Source organism: Rana temporaria, chromosome 3, assembly GCF_905171775.1.
Source record: "Rana temporaria chromosome 3, aRanTem1.1, whole genome shotgun sequence".
NCBI lineage: Eukaryota > Metazoa > Chordata > Amphibia > Anura > Ranidae > Rana > Rana temporaria.
In genome coordinates this window covers 194291161-194312064 of record NC_053491.1, presented here as the reverse complement: position 1 = coordinate 194312064, position 20904 = coordinate 194291161, and the positions used below count along the sequence as shown (strand labels likewise).

General features: G+C 44.6%; 1 protein-coding gene across 1 annotated transcript in view; it reads right to left on the bottom strand.

Moving 5' to 3' along the window:
• LOC120931996 overlaps window positions 1-20904 on the bottom strand; it is a 91664-nt gene that overhangs the window by 48471 nt on the left and 22289 nt on the right. Inside the window, exon 3 of the mRNA XM_040344044.1 lies at window positions 10885-11031. Within this exon, the coding sequence (XP_040199978.1) occupies window positions 10885-11031 (147 nt within the window). The remainder of the gene's footprint in view (window positions 1-10884; window positions 11032-20904) is intronic.

Below are 20904 nucleotides of genomic sequence, written 5' to 3'. Positions count from 1 at the left end.
CATCATCAGGAGCCTGTGTGTGCGGCTCCACGCTTGCATGTCCCCACTTCCCCTTTTATTCAGGCTGGCAGAGAGGAGAGGAGCTGCAGCACAGCGGGAGGGAGTACAATCCAGCGCTAAGATCCACACAACTGCACAGCCATTGACACCATAGGACAGCGCACACTGACAGCGCACAGCACACATTGAGACCAGTCTGTTCACAGTGCTCAGGCTAAACTGTTGGACACTTACATAGAGCACAAGGAGAAGAAAACTGCACAAACTAGAAGGCTGCCGCTCTCATGTCAGGGCAACTTTCAGTGAGCGCTGAACCGGAGTGGTAATTTTTGCAATCCTCCACCTCAATCATTACTTTCTGCTCTCCAGCTACATTGGTCGGGGCCCGGGGGAGGGGGGGCAGGCTCAGAGAGGTCATACTGTTAGGTCCCATGGCTTAATGAGAATTGTAAGGAGAGCACCTGTGTACTGCTCTGCCTGTGCGCGGTTTACCAGACTACTTTTCCCGAGTATGCACCTTTCCTCTTCGGCCGCCAATCTCATCTGGACTCTAAGTGTAGGCACAGATTGGAGGGAGATTGGTCATGCAGCCCTGTCATCACTCGCCCCCAGCTTAAATCCACTCGCCAAATGCTAGTAGGCGAGTGGAAATTTTGAGGGCTGCCTTTAGGACCCAGCACAACTCACCTGACACAGCCTTTGCCTGGGAAACAACAGTGATTGGCCAGCTCACCTTTAAATCACCTGTATCATCATCCAATCAGTGCTCGTGATAGCGTTACCTTTGTGTGCCACTGTGTGCCACTGTTTGAATCAGCCTGACAGTCTGCTCTGTGTATTTCGTGTATGACCCGGCTCGTTTGACCCTGTTTGTTCGCTTCTGGTTCGGTACCGTTTGAAATCTGATCTACCTGTGTATGACACAGCTTGCCTGGACTACGCTTTGCCTGATTCTACTGTAGTACATCCATCTGCAGAGGTGAACTACAAGCACCAGCCAACATCCATCTGCAGCGGTGAACTACAAGCACCAGCTAATGTCCACCTTTATCTGCAGCGATGAACTACAAGTCCCAGCTGACCTGCTCATGTCAGACCTGTTAATGGTATGTGCTCTTGTTCTTGAACTGTTTACATAGTTGGCACACCTGAACTGTTATTTGCTCCAAGCCTGACACTTTGCACATCTAGAGAGTGAAATTTTTGCCAATTTTCTTTGCAAAATAGCTCAAGCTCTATCAGATTGGATGGAGAGCGTCTGTGAACAGCAATTTTCAAGTCTTGCCACAGATTCTCAATTGGATTTAGGTCTGGACTTTGACTGGGCCATTCTAACACAATGAATATGCTTTGATCTAAACCGTTCTATTGTAGCTCTGGCTGTATGTTTAGGGTTGTTGTCCTACTGGAAGATGAATCTCAAGTCTTTTTCAGACCATAATGCCGTGTACACACGATCGATCAATCCGATGAGAACGGTCTGATGGACCGTTTTCATCAGACCAAACCGATCGGGTGTGGGCCCCATCGGTTATTTATCCATCTGTTAAAAAATTTGAAACTTGTTTTAAAATTAACCGATGGATACCTAACCGATAGAAAAAAAATGATTGTTTGTAGGCACATCCATCTGTTAAAAATCCATGCATGCTCAGAATCAAGTCGACGCATGCTTGGACACATTGAACTTCGTTTTTTTCAGCACGTCGCTGTGTTTTACGTCACCGCGTTCTGACACAATCGTTTTTTTAACTGATGGTGTGTAGGCACGACTGACCATCAGTCAGCTTCATCGGTTAACTGATGGAAAAATCCATCAGACCGTTCTCATCGGATTGACCGATCGTGTGTACAGGGCACACTTCTAAGATTGTCCTGTATTTGGCTCCATCCATCTTCCCATCAATTCTAAACAGCTTCCCTGTCCCAGCTGAAGAAAAGTATCCCCACAACATGATGCTGCCCCCACCATGTTTCACAGTGGGGATGGTGTGTTCAGGGTGATGTGTAGTGTTAGTTTTCTGCTACAAATAACATTTTGCTTTTAGGTCAAAAAGTTCAATTCTGGTCTCATCTGACCAGAGCACCTTCTTCCACACGTTTGCTGTGTCCCCCCACATGGCTTTTCGCAAACTGCAAATGGGACTTGGCTTTCTTTCAACAATGGCTTTCTTCTAGCCACTCTTCCATAAAAGCCAGATTTGTGGAGTGCATGACTAATAGTTGTCCTGTGGACAGATTCTCCCACCTGAGTTGTGGATCTCTGCAGCTCCTCCAGAGTTACCATGGGCCTCTTGGGCCTCTGTCTGATACTCTCCTTGCCCAGGCTGTCAGTAAAGGTGGACGGCCATGTCTTTGTTAGATTTGCAGGTGTGCCATACTCTTTCTATTTTCAGATGATAGATTGAACAGTGCTCTGTGAGATTTTCAAAGCTTGGGATATTTTTTAATAACCTAACCCTGCTTTAAACTTGTCCACAACTTTATCCCTGACCTGTCTGGTGTGTTCTTTTACCTTCATAATGCTGTTTGTTCACTAAGGTTCTCTAACAAGCCTCTGAGGGCTTTACCAAACAGCTATGTTTATACTAAGATTAAATTACACACAGGTGAACTTTATTTACTAATTGGGTGACTTCTGAAGGCAATTGGTTCCACTAGACCTCAGTTAGGGGTATCAGAAGAAAGGGGGCTGAATATAAATGCACGCCACACTTTTCAAATATATATTTGTAAAACATTTTGAAAATCATGTATTATTTTCCTTCCACTTCACAATTGTGTGCCACTTTGTGTTGGTCTATCACATAAAATCCCAATAAAATACATTTACATTTGCGGTTGTAACATGACAAAATTTGGAAAATTTCAAGGGGTATGAATACTTTTTCAAGGCAATGTATACAAGCAAAGTAACACTTTTATCATTGAAACTTTACAAAGAATATAACAAAAACATGTTAAAAAGGAAATGAAAATAGCAAAAATTCTAAATACATGAGAGGTTTCAAAATAAATTATTGAACTCTTAATAATTATCAGGCAGCACTCCAGACAGCTAGCTTTTCAAATTTCATATATTCATAAAAAGAAGCATCATATAAAGACACAACCATAAATTATAGTACATTCGCAAGATCGCCCCACAGTTCCTCTACCTATTCAAAAGCAAACTCTCAGCTACAAGCATAATATAAATTTTCATTAGAACAGGGAGGCGATCCGGACTAAAAGACAGCAATTAATAAGCTTTGCTGTCACCTAATCCTATGCTTGCCTTCAGGACTTCTCCAGAGCCTCTCCCATTCTCTGGAATGCTCTACGATTTTCTCCTACCTTATTCACTTTCAGACGACCCCTGAAAACTCATCTCTTCAGAGAAGCCTATCTGGCCCCCACCTAACAACTGTGGCCCAGATTCACAAAGACTTACGACGGTGTATCTCCAGATACGCCGTCGTAAGTCCGAATGGCCGCCGTCGTATCTATGCGCCTGATTCATAGAATCAGTTACGCATAGATTTGGCCAAGATAGGAGCGGCGTAAGTCTCCTACGCCGTCGTATCTTGGGTTGCAATAATTACGCTGGCCGCTAGGTGGCGCTTCCTTGATTTCAGCGTTGAATATGTAAATTAGCAAGATACGCCGATTCACAAACGTACGTACGCCCGTCGCAATTAGTTACGCCGTTTACGTAAGACATACGCCGGCGTAAAGATAAAGCATGTCTCTACGTGAAAAGTGCTGTGCGTAAGTCACGTTCACGTCACAGGCATTGAGCCGACGTATCTTTGGGCGTAAATACGATGTGATACTGAGCATGCATGCGCCGTTCGTTCAGCCATGCATCTACATGGGGTCAAGCCTCATTTAAATACAACACGCCCCCTACCAGCCTACTTTGAATTACGAGCGCTTACGCCGGCCCATTTACGCTACGCCACTGTAACTTAGAACGCAAGTGCTTTGTGAATACAGCACTTGCCTCTCTAAGTTGCGGCGGGGTAGTGTAAATACAATACGCTACGCCCGCGCAGCGTAGAGCGGCCGTACGTGAATCTAGGGCTGTACATTTATCTTCTCCATCAGCACATCCCCCACAGTTATTACCTCTTGACCTTCTCTCTTAGATTGTAATCTCTAAGGAGCAGGGCCCTCTGATTCCTACTGTAGTAAGTGTATTGTATTTGTACTGTCTACCCTCAAGTTGTAAAGCGATTGTTGGCGCTATTTAAATCCTGTATAATAATAATCATAATAAATACACATGGATAGGAAAAACCTTCAGCTGTTATAGGGACACTCAGGATCAGGTGGAGGTGGAAATCAACATTTTGGGGTAAAGACTACTTTCTTAAGTAGGGTGTTTCTGAGTGTTCTAGTAGATTATAGCAGCATGGAATGTCAAGCTGCAGTTTCTAAAGCAAGCAAAACATTTTTTTGTTGGTATTAAAAGAGGTATAGACTCCACAGAGAGACTTATTTGAACTCCCCCTTCATGACCAGACCATTTTTGCAGTTCAGAACTCTGCTATCTTAAATTCAATTGCTTAGTCATACAACACTGTATCCAAATGGAATTTATATAATTTTTTTCTGTCTGCTGCAGTGATTGGTCTTTTGGTGGTATTTGATCACCACTGGGTTTAAAAAAAATTTGGTCTACTTTCTGTTAAAAAACATATCCAATAAAATAAAATGTCTTCAAAATGTCTTTGGTAAAAATTAAATAAATGTATATTAATTGGTTTGTGTGAAAGTTACGGTGTCTACAAACTATGGTATACATATACTGGAATTTACACAGCTTTTAACGCAGCTCTGACTTTCTGACTGCCTATAACATTTCTAACGCGACTGTGATAGTGTTGTAGTCATTGAGTAACTGGTGCTAACTGACATGGCTGGGAGGAACACTAACTGACAGTATCTGACATCGCTAGTGACTAACACAGTTATAATAATGTACACTGTAATTGTACCAATGACACTGGCTGGATGGCAGGGGTGATCAGGAGGGCAACTGAAGGGTTATGTGTATGTGTACTGATTTTACTGACAGACCGGCTGGCTTTGCTTCCTCATCTCAGCTCTGAACGATAAGTAAGATTAGAAAGCAGAAGAAGCCAGATCTGTATTCTGTGTTTACTAACTTACACAGATTTCTGTGTTGCGGATGGCCACAGCTATCAGCAGGTTCACAGCCAAAATCAAAATTCACAGCCAAAATCATTGGCTGCAAGCCTGCTGACAAAAAAAACACAGCATGAGAGACAGGAGGCATACGGAAGTTCCCCCCATGATGTATGGGTACATTGTGGGGGAATAACAAAGCTGGAGGTCAGTAAATGTTAAACTGCTGGTTGAAAGTGGTGAAAAAGCTAGGCCCGGATTCTTAAAGCACTTACGCCAACGTATCTTTCTATACGCCGCGTAAGTGCACAGATGCGCCGTCGTATCTATGCGCCTGATTCTCAATGCTAGATATACGCCTGAAATCTGGCTTCATTTGACCGACGTAAGTTTCCTACGCCGTCGGAGCCTGGGCGCATATTTACGCTGGCCGCAAGGGGCGTACGTGAATGGGGCTGGGCGTAGGTTACGTTCACGTCGTAGGCATTGAGCCATTGTATCTTAGGGAGTAAATTCGACGTGATTCTGAGCATTCGCACGCATGCGCCGTTCGTCGGGCCTTCATTTGCATGGGGTCAAGCTTCATTTAAATGGATCACGCCCACTACCTTCCTACTTTGAATTAGGTGAGCTTACACCGGCCAATTTACGTTACGCTGGCGCAACGTAGGGAGCGAGTGCTTTGTGAATACTGCTCTTGCCTCTCAGAGTTACGTCGGCGTAGCGCATATGAGATGCGCTACGCCGGCACAAAGATACGCCGCTCTATGTGAATCCGGGCCTTAATGTTTATATATAAGTATTAATTATAATTTATAGTGTGTTAGTAGAAGAATAAATATATTTATTTATTGATTTTGGAGATAAATTGCTAAAAGCGTATATTTTTTATTTTATATATTATAAAAGTGTAGCTCTAAGAAGTGAGGTGAAAAACACTTAATACATCTCACAAATGTATATCTCAGTATAAACCACAACGTGCAATGTGCAAAAAAAATGTTGTCCAGTTCATATAGTGAAAAATAATTCCACCCAAAAAAAGAGAAGAATCCTGGTGCAATCACAATGTTTATGGATAACAGCAATAAAAATCCATGTATCAATCACCAAAGTAGATTATGCGCTTACTGGAACGTATGGACTCAGATACCATAGCACTGGGTCAATAACGCTTATGTAGATCAGAAGTATGGTACTGTAGTTAGAAGGCAGCTCTAAAGCCCTGTACAAACGATAGGATATCTGATGGAATCTAATCCGATGGATTTTTTCGTCGGATATCTGATGAAGCTGACTTTCATCAGTCTTGTCTACGGAGACGTAAAACACTACGACGAGCCGAAAAAAATGAAGTTCAATGCTTCCGAGCATGCGTCGACTTGATTCTGAGCATGCGTGGATTTTTATCTGATGGAGTTCCACACAGTCGATCCGATTTTTCGATCGTTTTTTTATCCATAGGAAAAATGTAAAACATGTTCTATTTTTTAACACTGATGGAAAAATACTGATGGAGCCCACACACGATTGGTTTGTCCGATGAACAGTCCATCAGTCTGTTTTCATCGGACAAACCGATCCTGTGTACACGGCTTAAGGGTCCCATGTCTCAACCTCATGGCGGGATTACCACTTACCATTTTTTCTGTTGATTCCTTGATTTTTTCCAAAGCTGAAATCAAAAGAAGTACTTGGAAGTTGAGAAACATCTGCCTGATGCAATGGTTGGTTCAGAAATTCCGAAACTGTTTGTCCCAGACAGATGTACAAGCTGTGGCTCAGCTTTGAAAAACACAAAGGAATCAACATAAAAAATGGTGAGTGGTGATCCCGTGGTCAGGTTGAGACGTAAGACCCTCAGAGCTGCCTTCTAACTACCATACTCCTGATCTACATAAGTGTCAGTGCGTTCATGTGTTCCGGTAAGCGCAATATCTCCTTTGGTGGTGGATATTCATGTATGGGTGATTGATACATCGATCGAACACTTTAAAGTGTTTGTTACCCTAAACAAGTGGATCCTGTTCCTTTAAAGCATGTTACACAGCACAGTGCTTGGGCTGTGTAATTTGGCCCCCTGTTTTTCTTGAAATACCCGGATGATCCTGCCTAGATATGGCCACCCCCCGGTAAACTGACCACAGTTTATCATGGCTGCTGAGCCCTGACACTGTGATTAGTTTACGTGCCTCTATCATCCGCTGCTATCTGCACCTCTCCTTTGTCTCCCTCTGTCCTCCTCCTCTCCCTGCCTGTCAAAACAATGTGATCTTTAAACCATCCCCATTGTTAGATAACAACCTGTGTCCTAGTGCCTGTGCTTTTAAAAAAAAAAAGGTGATTTTTACCTGATTTCACATTGCCTCCTGGTGCTCCCATGACTCCCAGCTCTCTCCTCCTCTCCTCCCTGCCTTCCTGGCTGACATCAGCGTGAGTTCTTGGCCCCGCCCACCGGAGCTGTCAGACAGGGAGAGAAGAGAGACAGAAGTCACGTGAGCGCCGGAAGACACTGTGAAATTTAGGTAGAAATCTGCTTTTCTTTTAAAAATCACAGGCACTAAGACACAGGTTGTTATCTAACAATGGGAATGGTATAAAGATCACATAGTGCTTCCGTCTGCTGACCAGCTTTATGGAGATGCTGATTTAATTTTCCATCAGGACTTGGCACCTGCCAACAGTACCAATACCTGGCTTAATGATCATGGTATCACTGTGCTTGATTGACCAGCAAGCTCGCCTGACCTAAACCCCATAGAGAATCTGTGGCGTATTATCAAGAGGAAAATGCGAGACACCGGACCTAACAATGCACATGAGCTGAAAGCCACTATCAAAGCAACCTGGGCTTCCATAACACCTCAGCAGTGCCATAGGCTGATCGCCTCCATGCCATGCCGCATTGATGCAGCAGTTCATGCAAAAGGAGCCTCCACCAAGTATTGAGTGCATACTATACTGTACATGGACATACTTTTCCGCAAGCCAACATTTCTGTATTAAACAGAATGTGTGTTTGAGCTTTGGGGTGCACACCCTAATGCTATAGGCTGTGCACACCTACAGTAGGAGCACAGTCACATACAGTATGGAATGGATGGGAAGATATTCCGCCCTTTGTTTGGAAATCTGACTGATATTTATTGGGTTCCCCAGTGGTGAGGTATCCCAATATCACTGTAGCCCTGGCTAACGGTCCTTATAAGTTACACATTCCAGGCATTCCCCACCAGCTATTGTCTTTCACTACCATAATAGGATAGCACAGCAGGGAGAAAGGAGAAGAGGATCCTAAATGGCTGCACTGTCAGCTGGATGTTGACCCCACTCACCAGGCCTACAAAAAGTGCAAGGAGAGAGAAGAGGGGACAGTTGGCTGTGGGAAAACCTGGAAGCTGCAAGGCTACCGATGGAGAGCTGCCAGGAGCCTGCATGGGAGAAGAAGGTAGCTTGACAAGGACTGATTAAGCCCCTGGGGGCATTGAACTGACTGAGGACCAGAGGGTGGGGGGTTCAGCCGCTTCTGCAGGGGGGAAGCCAAGCTGCAGAAAGTGTGTTCTGAGAAAGCAGCAATGAGAGGGAACAGTAAAAACTCCTCACAGGCATCAGCAAAGAAGCAAGAAGAGCATGAAAAGAAAGACACCCAATGGCTCAAAACTGATATAGTACAGAAAAATGTAGACAAAATAAAGATGAATAAAGCACCTGGACCAGATGGCTTGAAACCACATGTCCTCAAAGAGTTGAGCTCTGATATTTTAAAGCCATTGCTTCTGATTTTTAGAGACTCTTTAATGGCTGTCTCAGTACCGTTAGATTAGAGCAAGGCCAACGTGGTTTCTAAATTTAAAAAGGGATTTACCAAGTACACTGATTAGTTTAACTCTTGCTATATGACGTCCTCCTAGGATTACGCCTCACAAAAGCACCCCACGAGCTGCATTACAGCAAGATCTGTCACCTGCTGTGTCTACTAGACACAGCGGATGACAGATCAGTATACTGGCTCATTGCGGGTACCATGTGATCCCTGTGGCCATTCATGTCATTCATTGTGTACCATTGTGTTAATCTCAATGGTTTACATGGTACATGGTACAGACAGGCCAATCACAGCCCATCTGTATCATGTGATTAGCTGTCACCAGTCAGTGCACCTGATCACTGCCACACCAGCTATATGATGACGCTGTACTGTACTGATGACGGTATGTAAAAAAAAATTGTGGAAAAAAATGTATTTTTTAATTTCTTCATTTTCCAAAATATTGTGACAGAAAATTACAACTTAAAAAAACTTGCAATGCCTCCTACTAAATACCTTGGACTTTGTACTTTTCAAAAATTGGTCATTTAGGGGATATTTGTAATGTCCTGGCATTTTTGGGCCTCAAGAATTAAGATAGGCCGTCAGTGCATCAGGATTGATCAATTTTCAGATATACAATATATTCAATAGTTTGTGGACTATAACTTTCCTACAAACTAAATAATATACAATGTTTTGGGTTATTTTTGTCAAAGAAATGTAGCAGAATACATTTTGGCCTACATTTATGAAGAGAGAATATTTATTTACAATTATTTATAACAGAAACATTTTTTTTTTCCAAAAAATGAAAATCCATTGATGATTAAATACCACCAAAAGAAAGCTTTGTGTGAAACAAATAACAATTTCATATGGACACAGTGTTGCAGGCAACAGCGTTAAAAGCTAAAAATTCGCCAGGGTAGCAAGGTTTGTGAAAGTGTCCGGTATTGAAGTGGTTAAGCATCCCAATGTTAGCAGATTGCATATTTGACCTTCCATTGGGCAGTGGTGTAGATAGGGCCTAAGAGCAGTAGAAAGGCCATATCATTTACTACATCTTTTGGTGGTTTTTACTGGTGTTTTCTTTACTGTGTTTTATTACATTGTTTTCTACTGGGTCATTTTACCATTATCCACCCATTGCATTTGGCAAGGCCCTTCACTAGCAATAAGAGGAAACTAGATCCATGAACCCTGTCTTCAAAATAGTTTTTTCATGTGTTTAATATTTGGTTAAGCCTTGCTGTGAATTTTTAGGGCCTCATTCACACTGGACGTATAGTATTTGCTATCTCTTGTAGACATGTTTCCTCCTAGTGGCAGTGTTTTGGCAGAAAAAAATGCTTGGCGCTTGTAAATGTTTAAGCACGTCAGGCGATTGGATTTTAATTAACTTCATTGGCCAGAAAAAAAATGTATTCTGACTATTAAAAATAATTAATGCCCAAGCACTAAATGCGCCTAGTGTTAACATGTGTTTAGATCAGGGATCTCAAACTGGCGGCCCTCCAAGTCCTATCATGCCTCTGCCTTTGGGAGTCATGCTTGTAACTGTCAGCCTTGCAATGCCTCATGGGACTTGTAGTTTTGCAACAGCTTGAGGGACACCAGTTTGAGACCCCTGGTTTAGATGGACCAATTGTTTTTTCTGCCAAGACACCATAGCTCCTGGATGTGCTGACAGTGGGTTTTCTGTTTCTAAACGCCCTTGCCTGTAAACTCCTCTAAATGCCTATATGTGCATGGACACATAAGCTAATATGCAGGGGTGTTTAGAGGCAGAAAAAAAGACAACAGATCCCCCTAAGGGCAGTGTCAAAAACATCAAGTCTACCTACAAATAAATCAGTGCAAGGATTCATTGTAATAGCAGGCAATAAAACAGAATACATGAAAATGCACAGTATGGCAGCAAGTTAAATAACTGAACTTACACATTTTATACAGTTGTCTTTAAAATATACTAGAAGATCATGCATCTCACATATATCTTGCTCTGGTAGTTCCTTGGTCCATACATCTTCATTTACTAGCATATAAAATTCCAACACTTTTTGTAAAAGACATATTTTTTCAGTGTTCTGTAAGGGAAAAATAACAATATAAAGAAAAGACATCATAAGGTAGAAGCTGAATCAGGTATATACATTGTAAAATTAACAGCCAACTTCACAATAAATGTGGTTCTGGTCAGAAACAGGTGGAGTGGATCATCTTTCAGCTTCCTATATTTTAGAGGATCAAGTTGAAAGGTTTCCTTGCTGTAGCTAATGTCCTTGCCACCTCCCACAGGATAAACAAAGGTGTTTCTCTCTTTTGCAGCTAGTCTTCACAATTATTGTTTTTTTTCCCATTATTGATATGCCATGAGGTATGTTTGATACCATTGTAATAACAATAACAGTGTTTCAAAGCTAAGGATTCAAGCGGGATACCTCACCACTGGGGAACCCAATAAATATGAGTCCGATTTCCAGACAAAGGGCGGAATATCTTCCCATCCATTCCATACTGTATGTGACTGTGCTCCTACCATAGGTGTGCACAGCCTATTGAATTAGGGTGTGCACCCCAAAGCTCAAACACACATGTGTGTTATATATATATATATATATACATACATACAGTATCTCACAAAAGTCAGCACACCCCTCACATGTTTGTAAATATTTTATTATATCTTTTCATGTGACAACATTGAAGAAATTACACTTTGCTACAAAGTACAATGTAAACTGCTTGTATAACAGTGTCAGTTTGCTAAGCGATGTGCACGATAACAACAGCACCATTGGCTCCTGCTGCTGTCAATCAAAGTCAGTTAGCCAATCATGAAAGAGGGGCGGGGCCCTACCATGGCTCTGTGCCTAAATGGACACACGTAGCTGCTGCTCGGCTTGATTACTCCCATAGCAAGCTGCTCTCAACAGGAGGGAGGAGCCAGGAGCACCGGCGAGGGACCCGAGAAGAGGAGGATCCAGGCTGCACAGTGCAAAACCATTTCATGGTGCAAGTAAGTATAACATGTTTATTATTTTTAAAGAGAAAAAAAGGGGACTTAAGAGTCACTTTAAATAATTAAAGGGGTGGGGCCACCCTGTAATGTCACCACCCCTTGTGACATCACCAACCCAACATGCTCTTGGTTGATGATGGCATGACCCTTAGTTATTTAAGACGGCGGAGCTGGCAGACAGCGAGAGCCTTCGTCGGGACCAGGTTTTTTATTTTTTCGGGTCGGCGGTGTGGAGGGCGTCATGATTGACGATAGATTTACATTTTTTAATAAAGGACTTCCAGTCTTCCAGGTTCCAAAAAGCCCCCCACCCGCAGACCCTTACAGCCACCGGTCAGTGTTGTGGGGAAGAGGCCCTTGTCCCCATCCCCATGGGGGCAAGGTGCTTTGGGGGGGCAGAGCTCCCACCACAAGGCACCTCCCATTTTGAGGGCATGTGACCTGGTATTGTTTAGGAGTGGAGTCACTCGCTTGTCCCCCCCTTTCCTGTGCTGCCAGGCTGTATGCTCAGATAAGGGTCTGGCATGATTTTTGGGGGGGCCCACACGTTTAAAAAAAAATGGTGTGGGCCTGGTATGGATAGGGGGAACCACACGCATTTTTTTTCATTTTTTTTCATTATTGGCATTCTTTTGTTTGCATTTAGATGTCAGTGGAGAAACCAGCTGACAGCTGATGAGTCATTGGTTGTTAAGGACATAACGGCCGGCTTCCTGGCCTGCTACTTAACAACCAGTTATTTTTAATTCGAGAGGGATAGAGCTGGCAGGGTGAATTTGTAAATCAAAAAATGACACTTTATTCTCTTTCTTTAAAGGTTTTGAGTATGTAGCTGCACATATTTTAAAGCGTGTTCTATAGAACGGAATTTGATGAGACACAGCTGGGCATTATTTATGTAAGGAAGCACTGTTGGGCTACACTACTTTGAAGACTGCGTATTCCAGGAAAAGCATGAGGAAACAAAGGGGGTTATTTACTAAAGGCAAATCCACTTTGGACTACAAGTGCACTGCAAGTGCACTTGAATGTGCATTGAAAGTTCACTTGAATGTGCATTGAAAGTTCACTTGAAAGTGGAGTCGCTGTATATATGAGGGAGACACGCAAGGAATATAAAAAAACAGCATTTTAGCTTGCACATGATAGGATGATAAACCCAGCAGAGCTTCCCCTCATTTCAGAGCTTCCCCTCAGATCTACAGTGACTGCACTTACAAATGTAGTGCAAACTGGATTTGTCTTTAGTGAATCAACCCCAAAGTATTGTCCATTTTTAATGATGATGCACTGCAATTCAACTAGAATAAAAATGACCAACCCAATATTCATTCATCTCAAGAAATGGAACAATTTCTATGTCAATAAAAGTAGCCTTGTAAAAAGTAGGGATGAGCCGAACACCCCCCCCCACCCGTTCAGTTCGCACCAGAACCTTCGAACGGACCGAACGTTTGCACAAACATTTAGAACCCCATTGAAGTCTATGGAACTCGAACATTCAAATTCAAAAGTGCTCATTTTAAAGCCTAATATGCAAGTTATTGTCGTAAAACAGGTTCGAGAACCCGGGTCTTGCCCCAGGGAACATGTATCAATGGAAAAAAAGTTTTAAAAACGGTCGTTTTTTATGGAGCAGTGATTTTAATGATGCTTAAAGTGAAAAAAAAAATGAAAAATTCCTTTAAATATCGTACCTGCTGGGTGTCTATAGTATGCCTGTGAAGTGGCACGTGTTTAGAACTGTCCCTGCACACAATGAGATTACTATAAGAAAAAAGTAATTTTAAACTGCTTGCGGCTTTAATGTAATGTCTGGTCCCTGCATTATGGATGAAAATCATTGAGGAAAATAGCATGGGATCCCCCCCCTCCCCCCAGGTCATTACAAGCCCCTTTGGCCCTATATACTTTAAACAGCAGTATACAGACGGTGCAAACAAGACAGGGACTGTAGGTTTGTTGTTAAGTAGAATCTGTTTGTAATTTTTTTTTTGTAACTTTTTTTAAGTGTAGCTCCAGCCATAAAATCTATTTTTAAGCTTTTCTGAAAACATAGAGAAGGGTTATCACCCCTGTAACATGTGTTTTGCTGTCTGTGTGCATCTGTTCAGAAGATTTCAATTCACTTTCTGTCCCAATGACAAATGATTTTTTGTAAATTCGTTTTTTTTTGTGAAACAAGGATTGGTAATAAAGCATCAGTGGACAGGAGACACCTCTTACAGAAGAGAATTTCCCTTCCTAGGGGTAGATTTTCTCTCAATTCCTGTTGTCTCCTTCCGTTTGCAAGTAGGAGTCGTTTGTAAGTTGGATGTTTGAAAGTAGGGGCCTGCCGTATATACTCTGCATAAATTTGGGCCCTAGGTATTGCCACAACACTGTAAGCCCTCACAGTTAGTCTTGGTGGGTGCTGGAATGCCCTGCTGTGTGAACTATTATATCAAGAATTTTAATTACATGCCATTGTTGAACAGTGGTAGAAAAATTGGGCCTTTGGTGCTGGCGCTGGTGCCACAACACTGTAAGTCCTCACAATTACTCTTGGTGGGCGCAGGAATGGGCCCTGCTGTGAAATATTAGATCAAAAATTGTAATTACATGCCCCTGTTGAAAAGGGGCAGAAAAATTGGGCCTTTGTTGGTGGTGGTGCTGGTGCCACAACTCTGTAAGCCCTCACAGTTACTCTTGGTGGGCACAGGAATGGGCCCTGCTGTGAAACATTAGATCAAGAATTGTAAATACATGCCCCTGTTGAACAGGGGCAGAAAAATTGGGTCTTTGTTGGTGGTGGTGATGGTGCTGGTGCCACAACACTGCAACCCCTCACAGATACTCTAGTTGGAGCGCAGGAATGAGCCCGCTGCAAAGTAATGCATCAAAAATTGTAATTACACGGCCCTGTTAAACAGGGGCAGAAAAATTGGGCCTTGGGCACTGGTACTGGTGCCACAACACTGCAACCCCTCACAGATACTATAGTTGGAGCGCAGGAATAAACCTGCTGCAAAGTATTGCATAAAAAATTGTAATTACACGCCCCTGTTAAACAGGGGCAGAAAAATTGGGCCTTAGCCACTGGTGGCGGTGCCCAGAACCAAAAATGTTCATACAAGCTATCAGCATGATCATTAAGGAGGAAAAGGATAGTCACTCAGCAAAGCAGGATAGTCACTCAGCATCAGCATAGGCAGTCTTGAAGGGATCTGACATTTAAAAAAAAATATTCAAGTTACATCAGCATCAGGTGCTTGGTAGCTCGTGGTGATTCAAGCCTGATTCATTTTTATGAAGGTCAGTCGATCGACCGAGTCGGTGGAGAGGCGCACCCTGTGATCGGTTACAAAGCCTCCAGCAGCACTGAATGTGCGTTCTGAAAGAACGCTGGATGCAGGACAAGCCAGTAGCTCAATTGTGTACTGTGCAAGCTCTGGCCAGTGATCCATCCTCAAGACCCAGTAAGCCAGAGGATTTTCGGTGGGAAAGGTGTCCAAGTCTGATCTTGACCCTAGGTATTCCCGCACCATGTAAAACAGATGCTGGCGATGGTTGCTGGAACTGGTCATACCTTGGGGCTGCGGACTAAAAAATTGTCTGAATGCATCGCTCAGACCGCCACCTTCTCCACCGCTCCTTCTGTGACTGACCGAAGCCTCAGCAACACGTTGTCCAGGACCAGGATTTTGTAACCTCCCAGTATCTGGGAACGCGTTGAACAGACCTTTCTGCAAGGCCTCCCAAAGATGTTTCATCTTCTGCTCCCTCTGTGCCGGCAAGATAAGGTCCGCAACCTTACTCTTGTAACGTGGATCACGGAGGGTTGCCAGTCAGTAATGATCCCTCTCCTTAATAGCACCAATTCGAGGATCTTTCCGCAGGCTTTGCAGGATCAGGGAGGCCATACAACGTAGGTTTGCTGAGGCATTCGGTGCGGAGTCCTCTGGGTCACTGAGGATGACATGATCCCCAGCCACCTCCTCCCAGCCACGTACAAGTCCATGGGTTTCTTGGGACTGTAATTGATCCCTTGAAGACTGCTGCTAATGCTGAGTGCTAGGCTCCACCTCCATGCTGACACAATCCTCCTCCTCCTCCTCCTCCTCATCCTCTTCCTGTGTGATAGGCTGGCAAGCAGGAACACTGTCTGTATAAAGGGGGCCTTGAGAGGTAAGGAAGTCCTCCTCTTCCTCCCTCTGTTCTGCCTCAAGGGCCCTGTCCATTATTCCACGCAGCGTATGCTCCAACAGGTGAATAAGAGGGACGGTCTCACTGATGCATGCACTGTCACTGCTCACCATCCTCGTGGTCTCCTCAAATGGTGACAGGACAGTGCATGCATCCCTGATCATGGCCCACTGGTGTGGGGGAAAAAAACAAGCTCCCCTGACCCTGTCCTGCTGCCATATAGGCACAGATACTCATTGATGGCCCTCTGCTGCGTGTGCAGCCGCTGCAGCATGGCCAACGTAGAGATCCACCTGGTGGGCATGTCACAGATTAGGCGGTTCTTGGGCAGGTTGTATTCCTTTTGGAGGTCTGCCAGCCAAGCACTGGCATTATATGACCGTCGGAAATGCACGCCGAGTTTCCTGGCCTGCTTTAGGACATCCTGTAAGCCCAGGTACCTGCCCAAGAAATGCTGCACCACCACATTAAGGACATGAGCAAAACAGGGCACATGGGTCAGTTGTCCCTGTCGCAAGGCGGAGAGGAGGTTGGTGCCATTGTCGCAAACCACCATTCCTGGCTTAAGCTGGCGTGGCATCAACCACCTCTGAGCCTGCCCCTGCAGAGCTGACAGAACCTCTGACCCAGTGTGGCTCCTGTCCCCCAAGCACACCAGCTCAAGCACCGCATGGCATCTCTTTGCCTGCGTACCTGCGTAGCCCCTTGAACGCCTACGGAACACCGCTGGTTCCGAAGACACATCAGCACAGGAAGAGACCACAGAGGAAGTAGAAGAGGAGGGGGTGGAGGAGAGAGGTGTGTCACAACCAGTAGTACCATTTTGGAGGCGTGGTGGCCGAACAACCTCCAACACTACTGTACCTTGTCGTGCGTCCTTCCCAGCTGCCAGCAGTCACCCCATGCCCCGTGAAAGAAAGGTAACGTCCCTGTCCATGCCTGCTGGACCATGAGTCAGCGGTAGAATGCACCTTACCACTGACCGCCCTGTCCAGCGAGGCATGGACATTGCCTTCCACATGCTGGTAGAGAGCCGTGAGAAAAAGTGGCGTTTGGGAACTTGCCACTGAGGTACCGCAAATTCCACAAACTCACTGAAGGGGGCAGAATCTACCAACTGAAAAGGCAGCAGTTGAAGTGCTAGCAATTTAGCTAAGCTAGCATTCAACCGCCGGGCATGTGGATGGCTGGGAGAGAACATCTTTCGGCGCTGCAGCAGCTGGGGCAGGGAAATTTGCCTGGTACAATCTGCCATCGGTGTACCGACAGTAGATTGCATGCAAGTACTTGGCTGTGACACACCTAATTCTACACCTTTAGTCTATCAGTGCAGGCTTCAGAGAGGACTGAGGGTATAGTGGGGTTGGAGATCCCAGCTGATGAGGAGCAAGGAGAGGTCTGCTTTGTTCTTTGGTGTGGGTCTTTGAGGTACGCTTGCCAATGAACTGCATGGCAGGTCGACATATGTCTGGTCAAGCATATGGTGCCCAAGCGGGTGATGTTTTGGCCACGCGAGATACGCTTGAGACATATGTTGCAAATAACAGCAGTGCGATCTGATGCACTCGTCTCAAAAAAGGCCCACACCAAAGAACTTTTGGAATAACGCTGTGAGACAGCAGTGCCCTGCACATGCGTAGCTCTGCGTTGTGATGCAGTCGATGTGCTGCCCTTAACCTGGCCCCTGGAGGGCATCCTGCCTCATTGGAGATGTGCCTGTGCCTCCTCCTCTCTCCTATCAGGCACCCACGTAGAGTCAGTGACCTCATCATCCCCTCCCTCCTCATCACTGTAGAAAACCTGGCAGTATGCTGCAGCTGGGGAAACATGACTGCCAGATTGCTGTCCTTCTTGGGCACCCCCTCTCTCTGGGCTCACGTTACTACCTTCCTCTAGCTGTGTACCATCATCGGAGCCTTCAAAACGCTGCGCATCCTCCTGCAGCATGTACCCAACACTGTGGTCAAACAGTTCGGGGGACTCCTCAGGAGGACATGGTGGGGCTAGGGAAGGAGTGACTGATGCCATTGAGCAGAGGGAAGAGGCCGCCTTGGCAGCTGCTTTGCCAGACAAAGTACCCTGAGCCTGGGTGAGAGAGGATGAGGAGGATGAGGACGGCTTGGTCATCCACTCTACCAAGTCTTCGGCATGTTGCGGCTCAACCCAGCCAGCTGCCGGAAAAAAGGACGAGCGTGTCCCAGGGCCACGTGCTGATGAGGATGCACCGTGTCCACGACCAGCACTGTTGCCTCTAGACGCAGAGCCTGCTTGCCCTCTTTTATCGGCTCGTGACTCTCTGTCTCTCCTTGTTGTCCTTCCAGACATACTAATGGCCTGCAGAGGACACAGACAGCACATTACGTGAAAGTACTTGCAGCAATATACCCTGCCTGTAGTTTTAATATGAGCAGATCCCTGCTTCTAGGAGTAAATATGAGAAACACCAGCTTTATGTTAGATGCACAATCTGCAGAGGACACAGACAGTACACACACCACGTAGCTTTAGGTGCACACTGCAGAGGACACAGACAGTACACCGCATGAAAGTACTTGCAGCATTATACCCTGCCTGTAGTATTAATATAAGAAGATCTCTGCTTCTAGGAGTAAATTTGAGAAACTACAGCTTTACGTTTGGTGCACAATGTGCAGAGGACACGGACAGTAAACACAACCCGTAGCTTTAGGTGCACACTGCAGAGGTCACAGACAATACACCACGTGAAAATACTTGCAGCAATATACCCTGCCTGTAGTATTAATATGAGAAGATCTCTGCTTCTAGGAGTAAATATGAGAAACACCAGCTTTACGTTAGGTGCACAATCTGCAGAGGACACAAACAGTACACACACCATGTAGCTTTAGGTGCACACTACAGAGGACACAGACAGTACACCACGTCAAAGTACTTGCAGCAATATACCCTGCCTGTAGTATTAATATGAGAAGATCTCTGCTTCTAGGAGTAAATATGAGAAACACCAGCTTTACGTTAGGTGCACAATCTGCAGAGGACACAGACAGTACACACACCACATAGCTTTAGGTGCACACTGCAGAGGACACACACAGTACACACACCATGTAGCTTTAGGTGCACACTGCAGAGGACACAGACAGTACACACACCACGTAGCTTTAGGTGCACAATGTGCAGAGGACACGGACAGTACACCACATGAAAGTACTTGAGGCAATATACCCTGCCAGTAGTATTAATTTGAGCAGATCCCTGCTTCTAGGAGTAAATGTGAGAAACACCAGCTTTACGTTAGATGCACAATCTGCAGAGGACACAGACAGTACACACACCACGTAGCTTTAGGTGCACACTGCAGAGGACACAGACAGTACACATACCACGTAGCTTTAGGTGCACACTGCAGAGGACACAGACAGTACACCACATGAAAGTACTTGCAGCAATATATCCTGCCTGTAGTATTAGTATGAGCAGATCCCTGCTTCTAGGAGTAAATATGAGAAACACCAGCTTTACGTTAGGTGCACAATCTGCAGAGGACACAGAAAGTACACACACCACGTAGCTTTAGGTGCACACTGCAGAGGACACAAACAGTACACACACCACGTAGCTTTAGGTGCACAATGTGCAGAGGACACGGACAGTACACACACCACGTAGCTTTAGGTGCACACTACAGAGGACACAGACAGTACACCATGTGAGAATACTGCAGGTAGCACAATCACCTGCCTGCCTGTCAGTAAATTAGGAAGAGCGGATCTAGCTAAACTATACAGTGTATAAATATATATACAACACCTGGGATGCATATATATCCTCTACACACTGTAGCTTTAACTGACTTGTCTGCCTTCCTACCTGCTCTATCTACCTACAAAAAATGACACTCTCTCTCTCTCTCTGTCTTCTCTTAACCACCGCAACACACTACACAAGGCTGACCTTCAGGCGGCCTTTTATAGTGTGGGGCGTGTACTAAACCCCCTGAGCCATAATTGGCCAAAATAGATATAAAGAAAAGGGTAGTGCTGCGCTGTAAATAGGGAATGGGGTACAAGTGTAGAGGAAGTGTAGCAAATCCTTATATGTAAAAAGATACAGTCTGACTAATGATCAAATGTGAAAAAATATTGACATCAAAATTAACGTGCTACAGTGCAGCTAATCCAGCTGACAAAGTAGGGTAATAAAACGTGACAGTGCTAGTATCATACAGTGTAATACAATAATAATTGGTGTACTGTTAACCAATGGGGTGTACAGCGTGCATAACACAACACACAACAGTGACTGAAATAGGCTAAGTCCATGCAACAAAAAGCCTATAAGCATAACGAAGGAAAAATCCAAAAATAAAAGTGCAGGTGTAGATGCCAAAATAACGTGAAGAAAAGGTAGGTTTTCCGTTGTTCTCTTCAAAATAAGTGAGGATGTCCCCTTACCTTACTGCTGTAAGGTAACAGCATATCAGCCCAAATACACTTTCTGGTCGTATCCGCATAGGATGTTATCCGGATGGACTGTAATTGAAAAGATAGATCCCTCTCGGTAGTCACGTCCGAGAAATGACAGTGACTCGCACCCAGGGAGATAAAGTGTCAATAGTGCAGTATTGTTTTAAAAAGGTTTATTAACAAAATAATACACTAGGGTACTCACATAGCTGTGATAAAATCAGGCATGTAAAATGAAAGAGTGCATTCGCCGACGTCACCTCCGGTACACTTTTGGAAGTCACGAGAGGTGACGAATACACGTA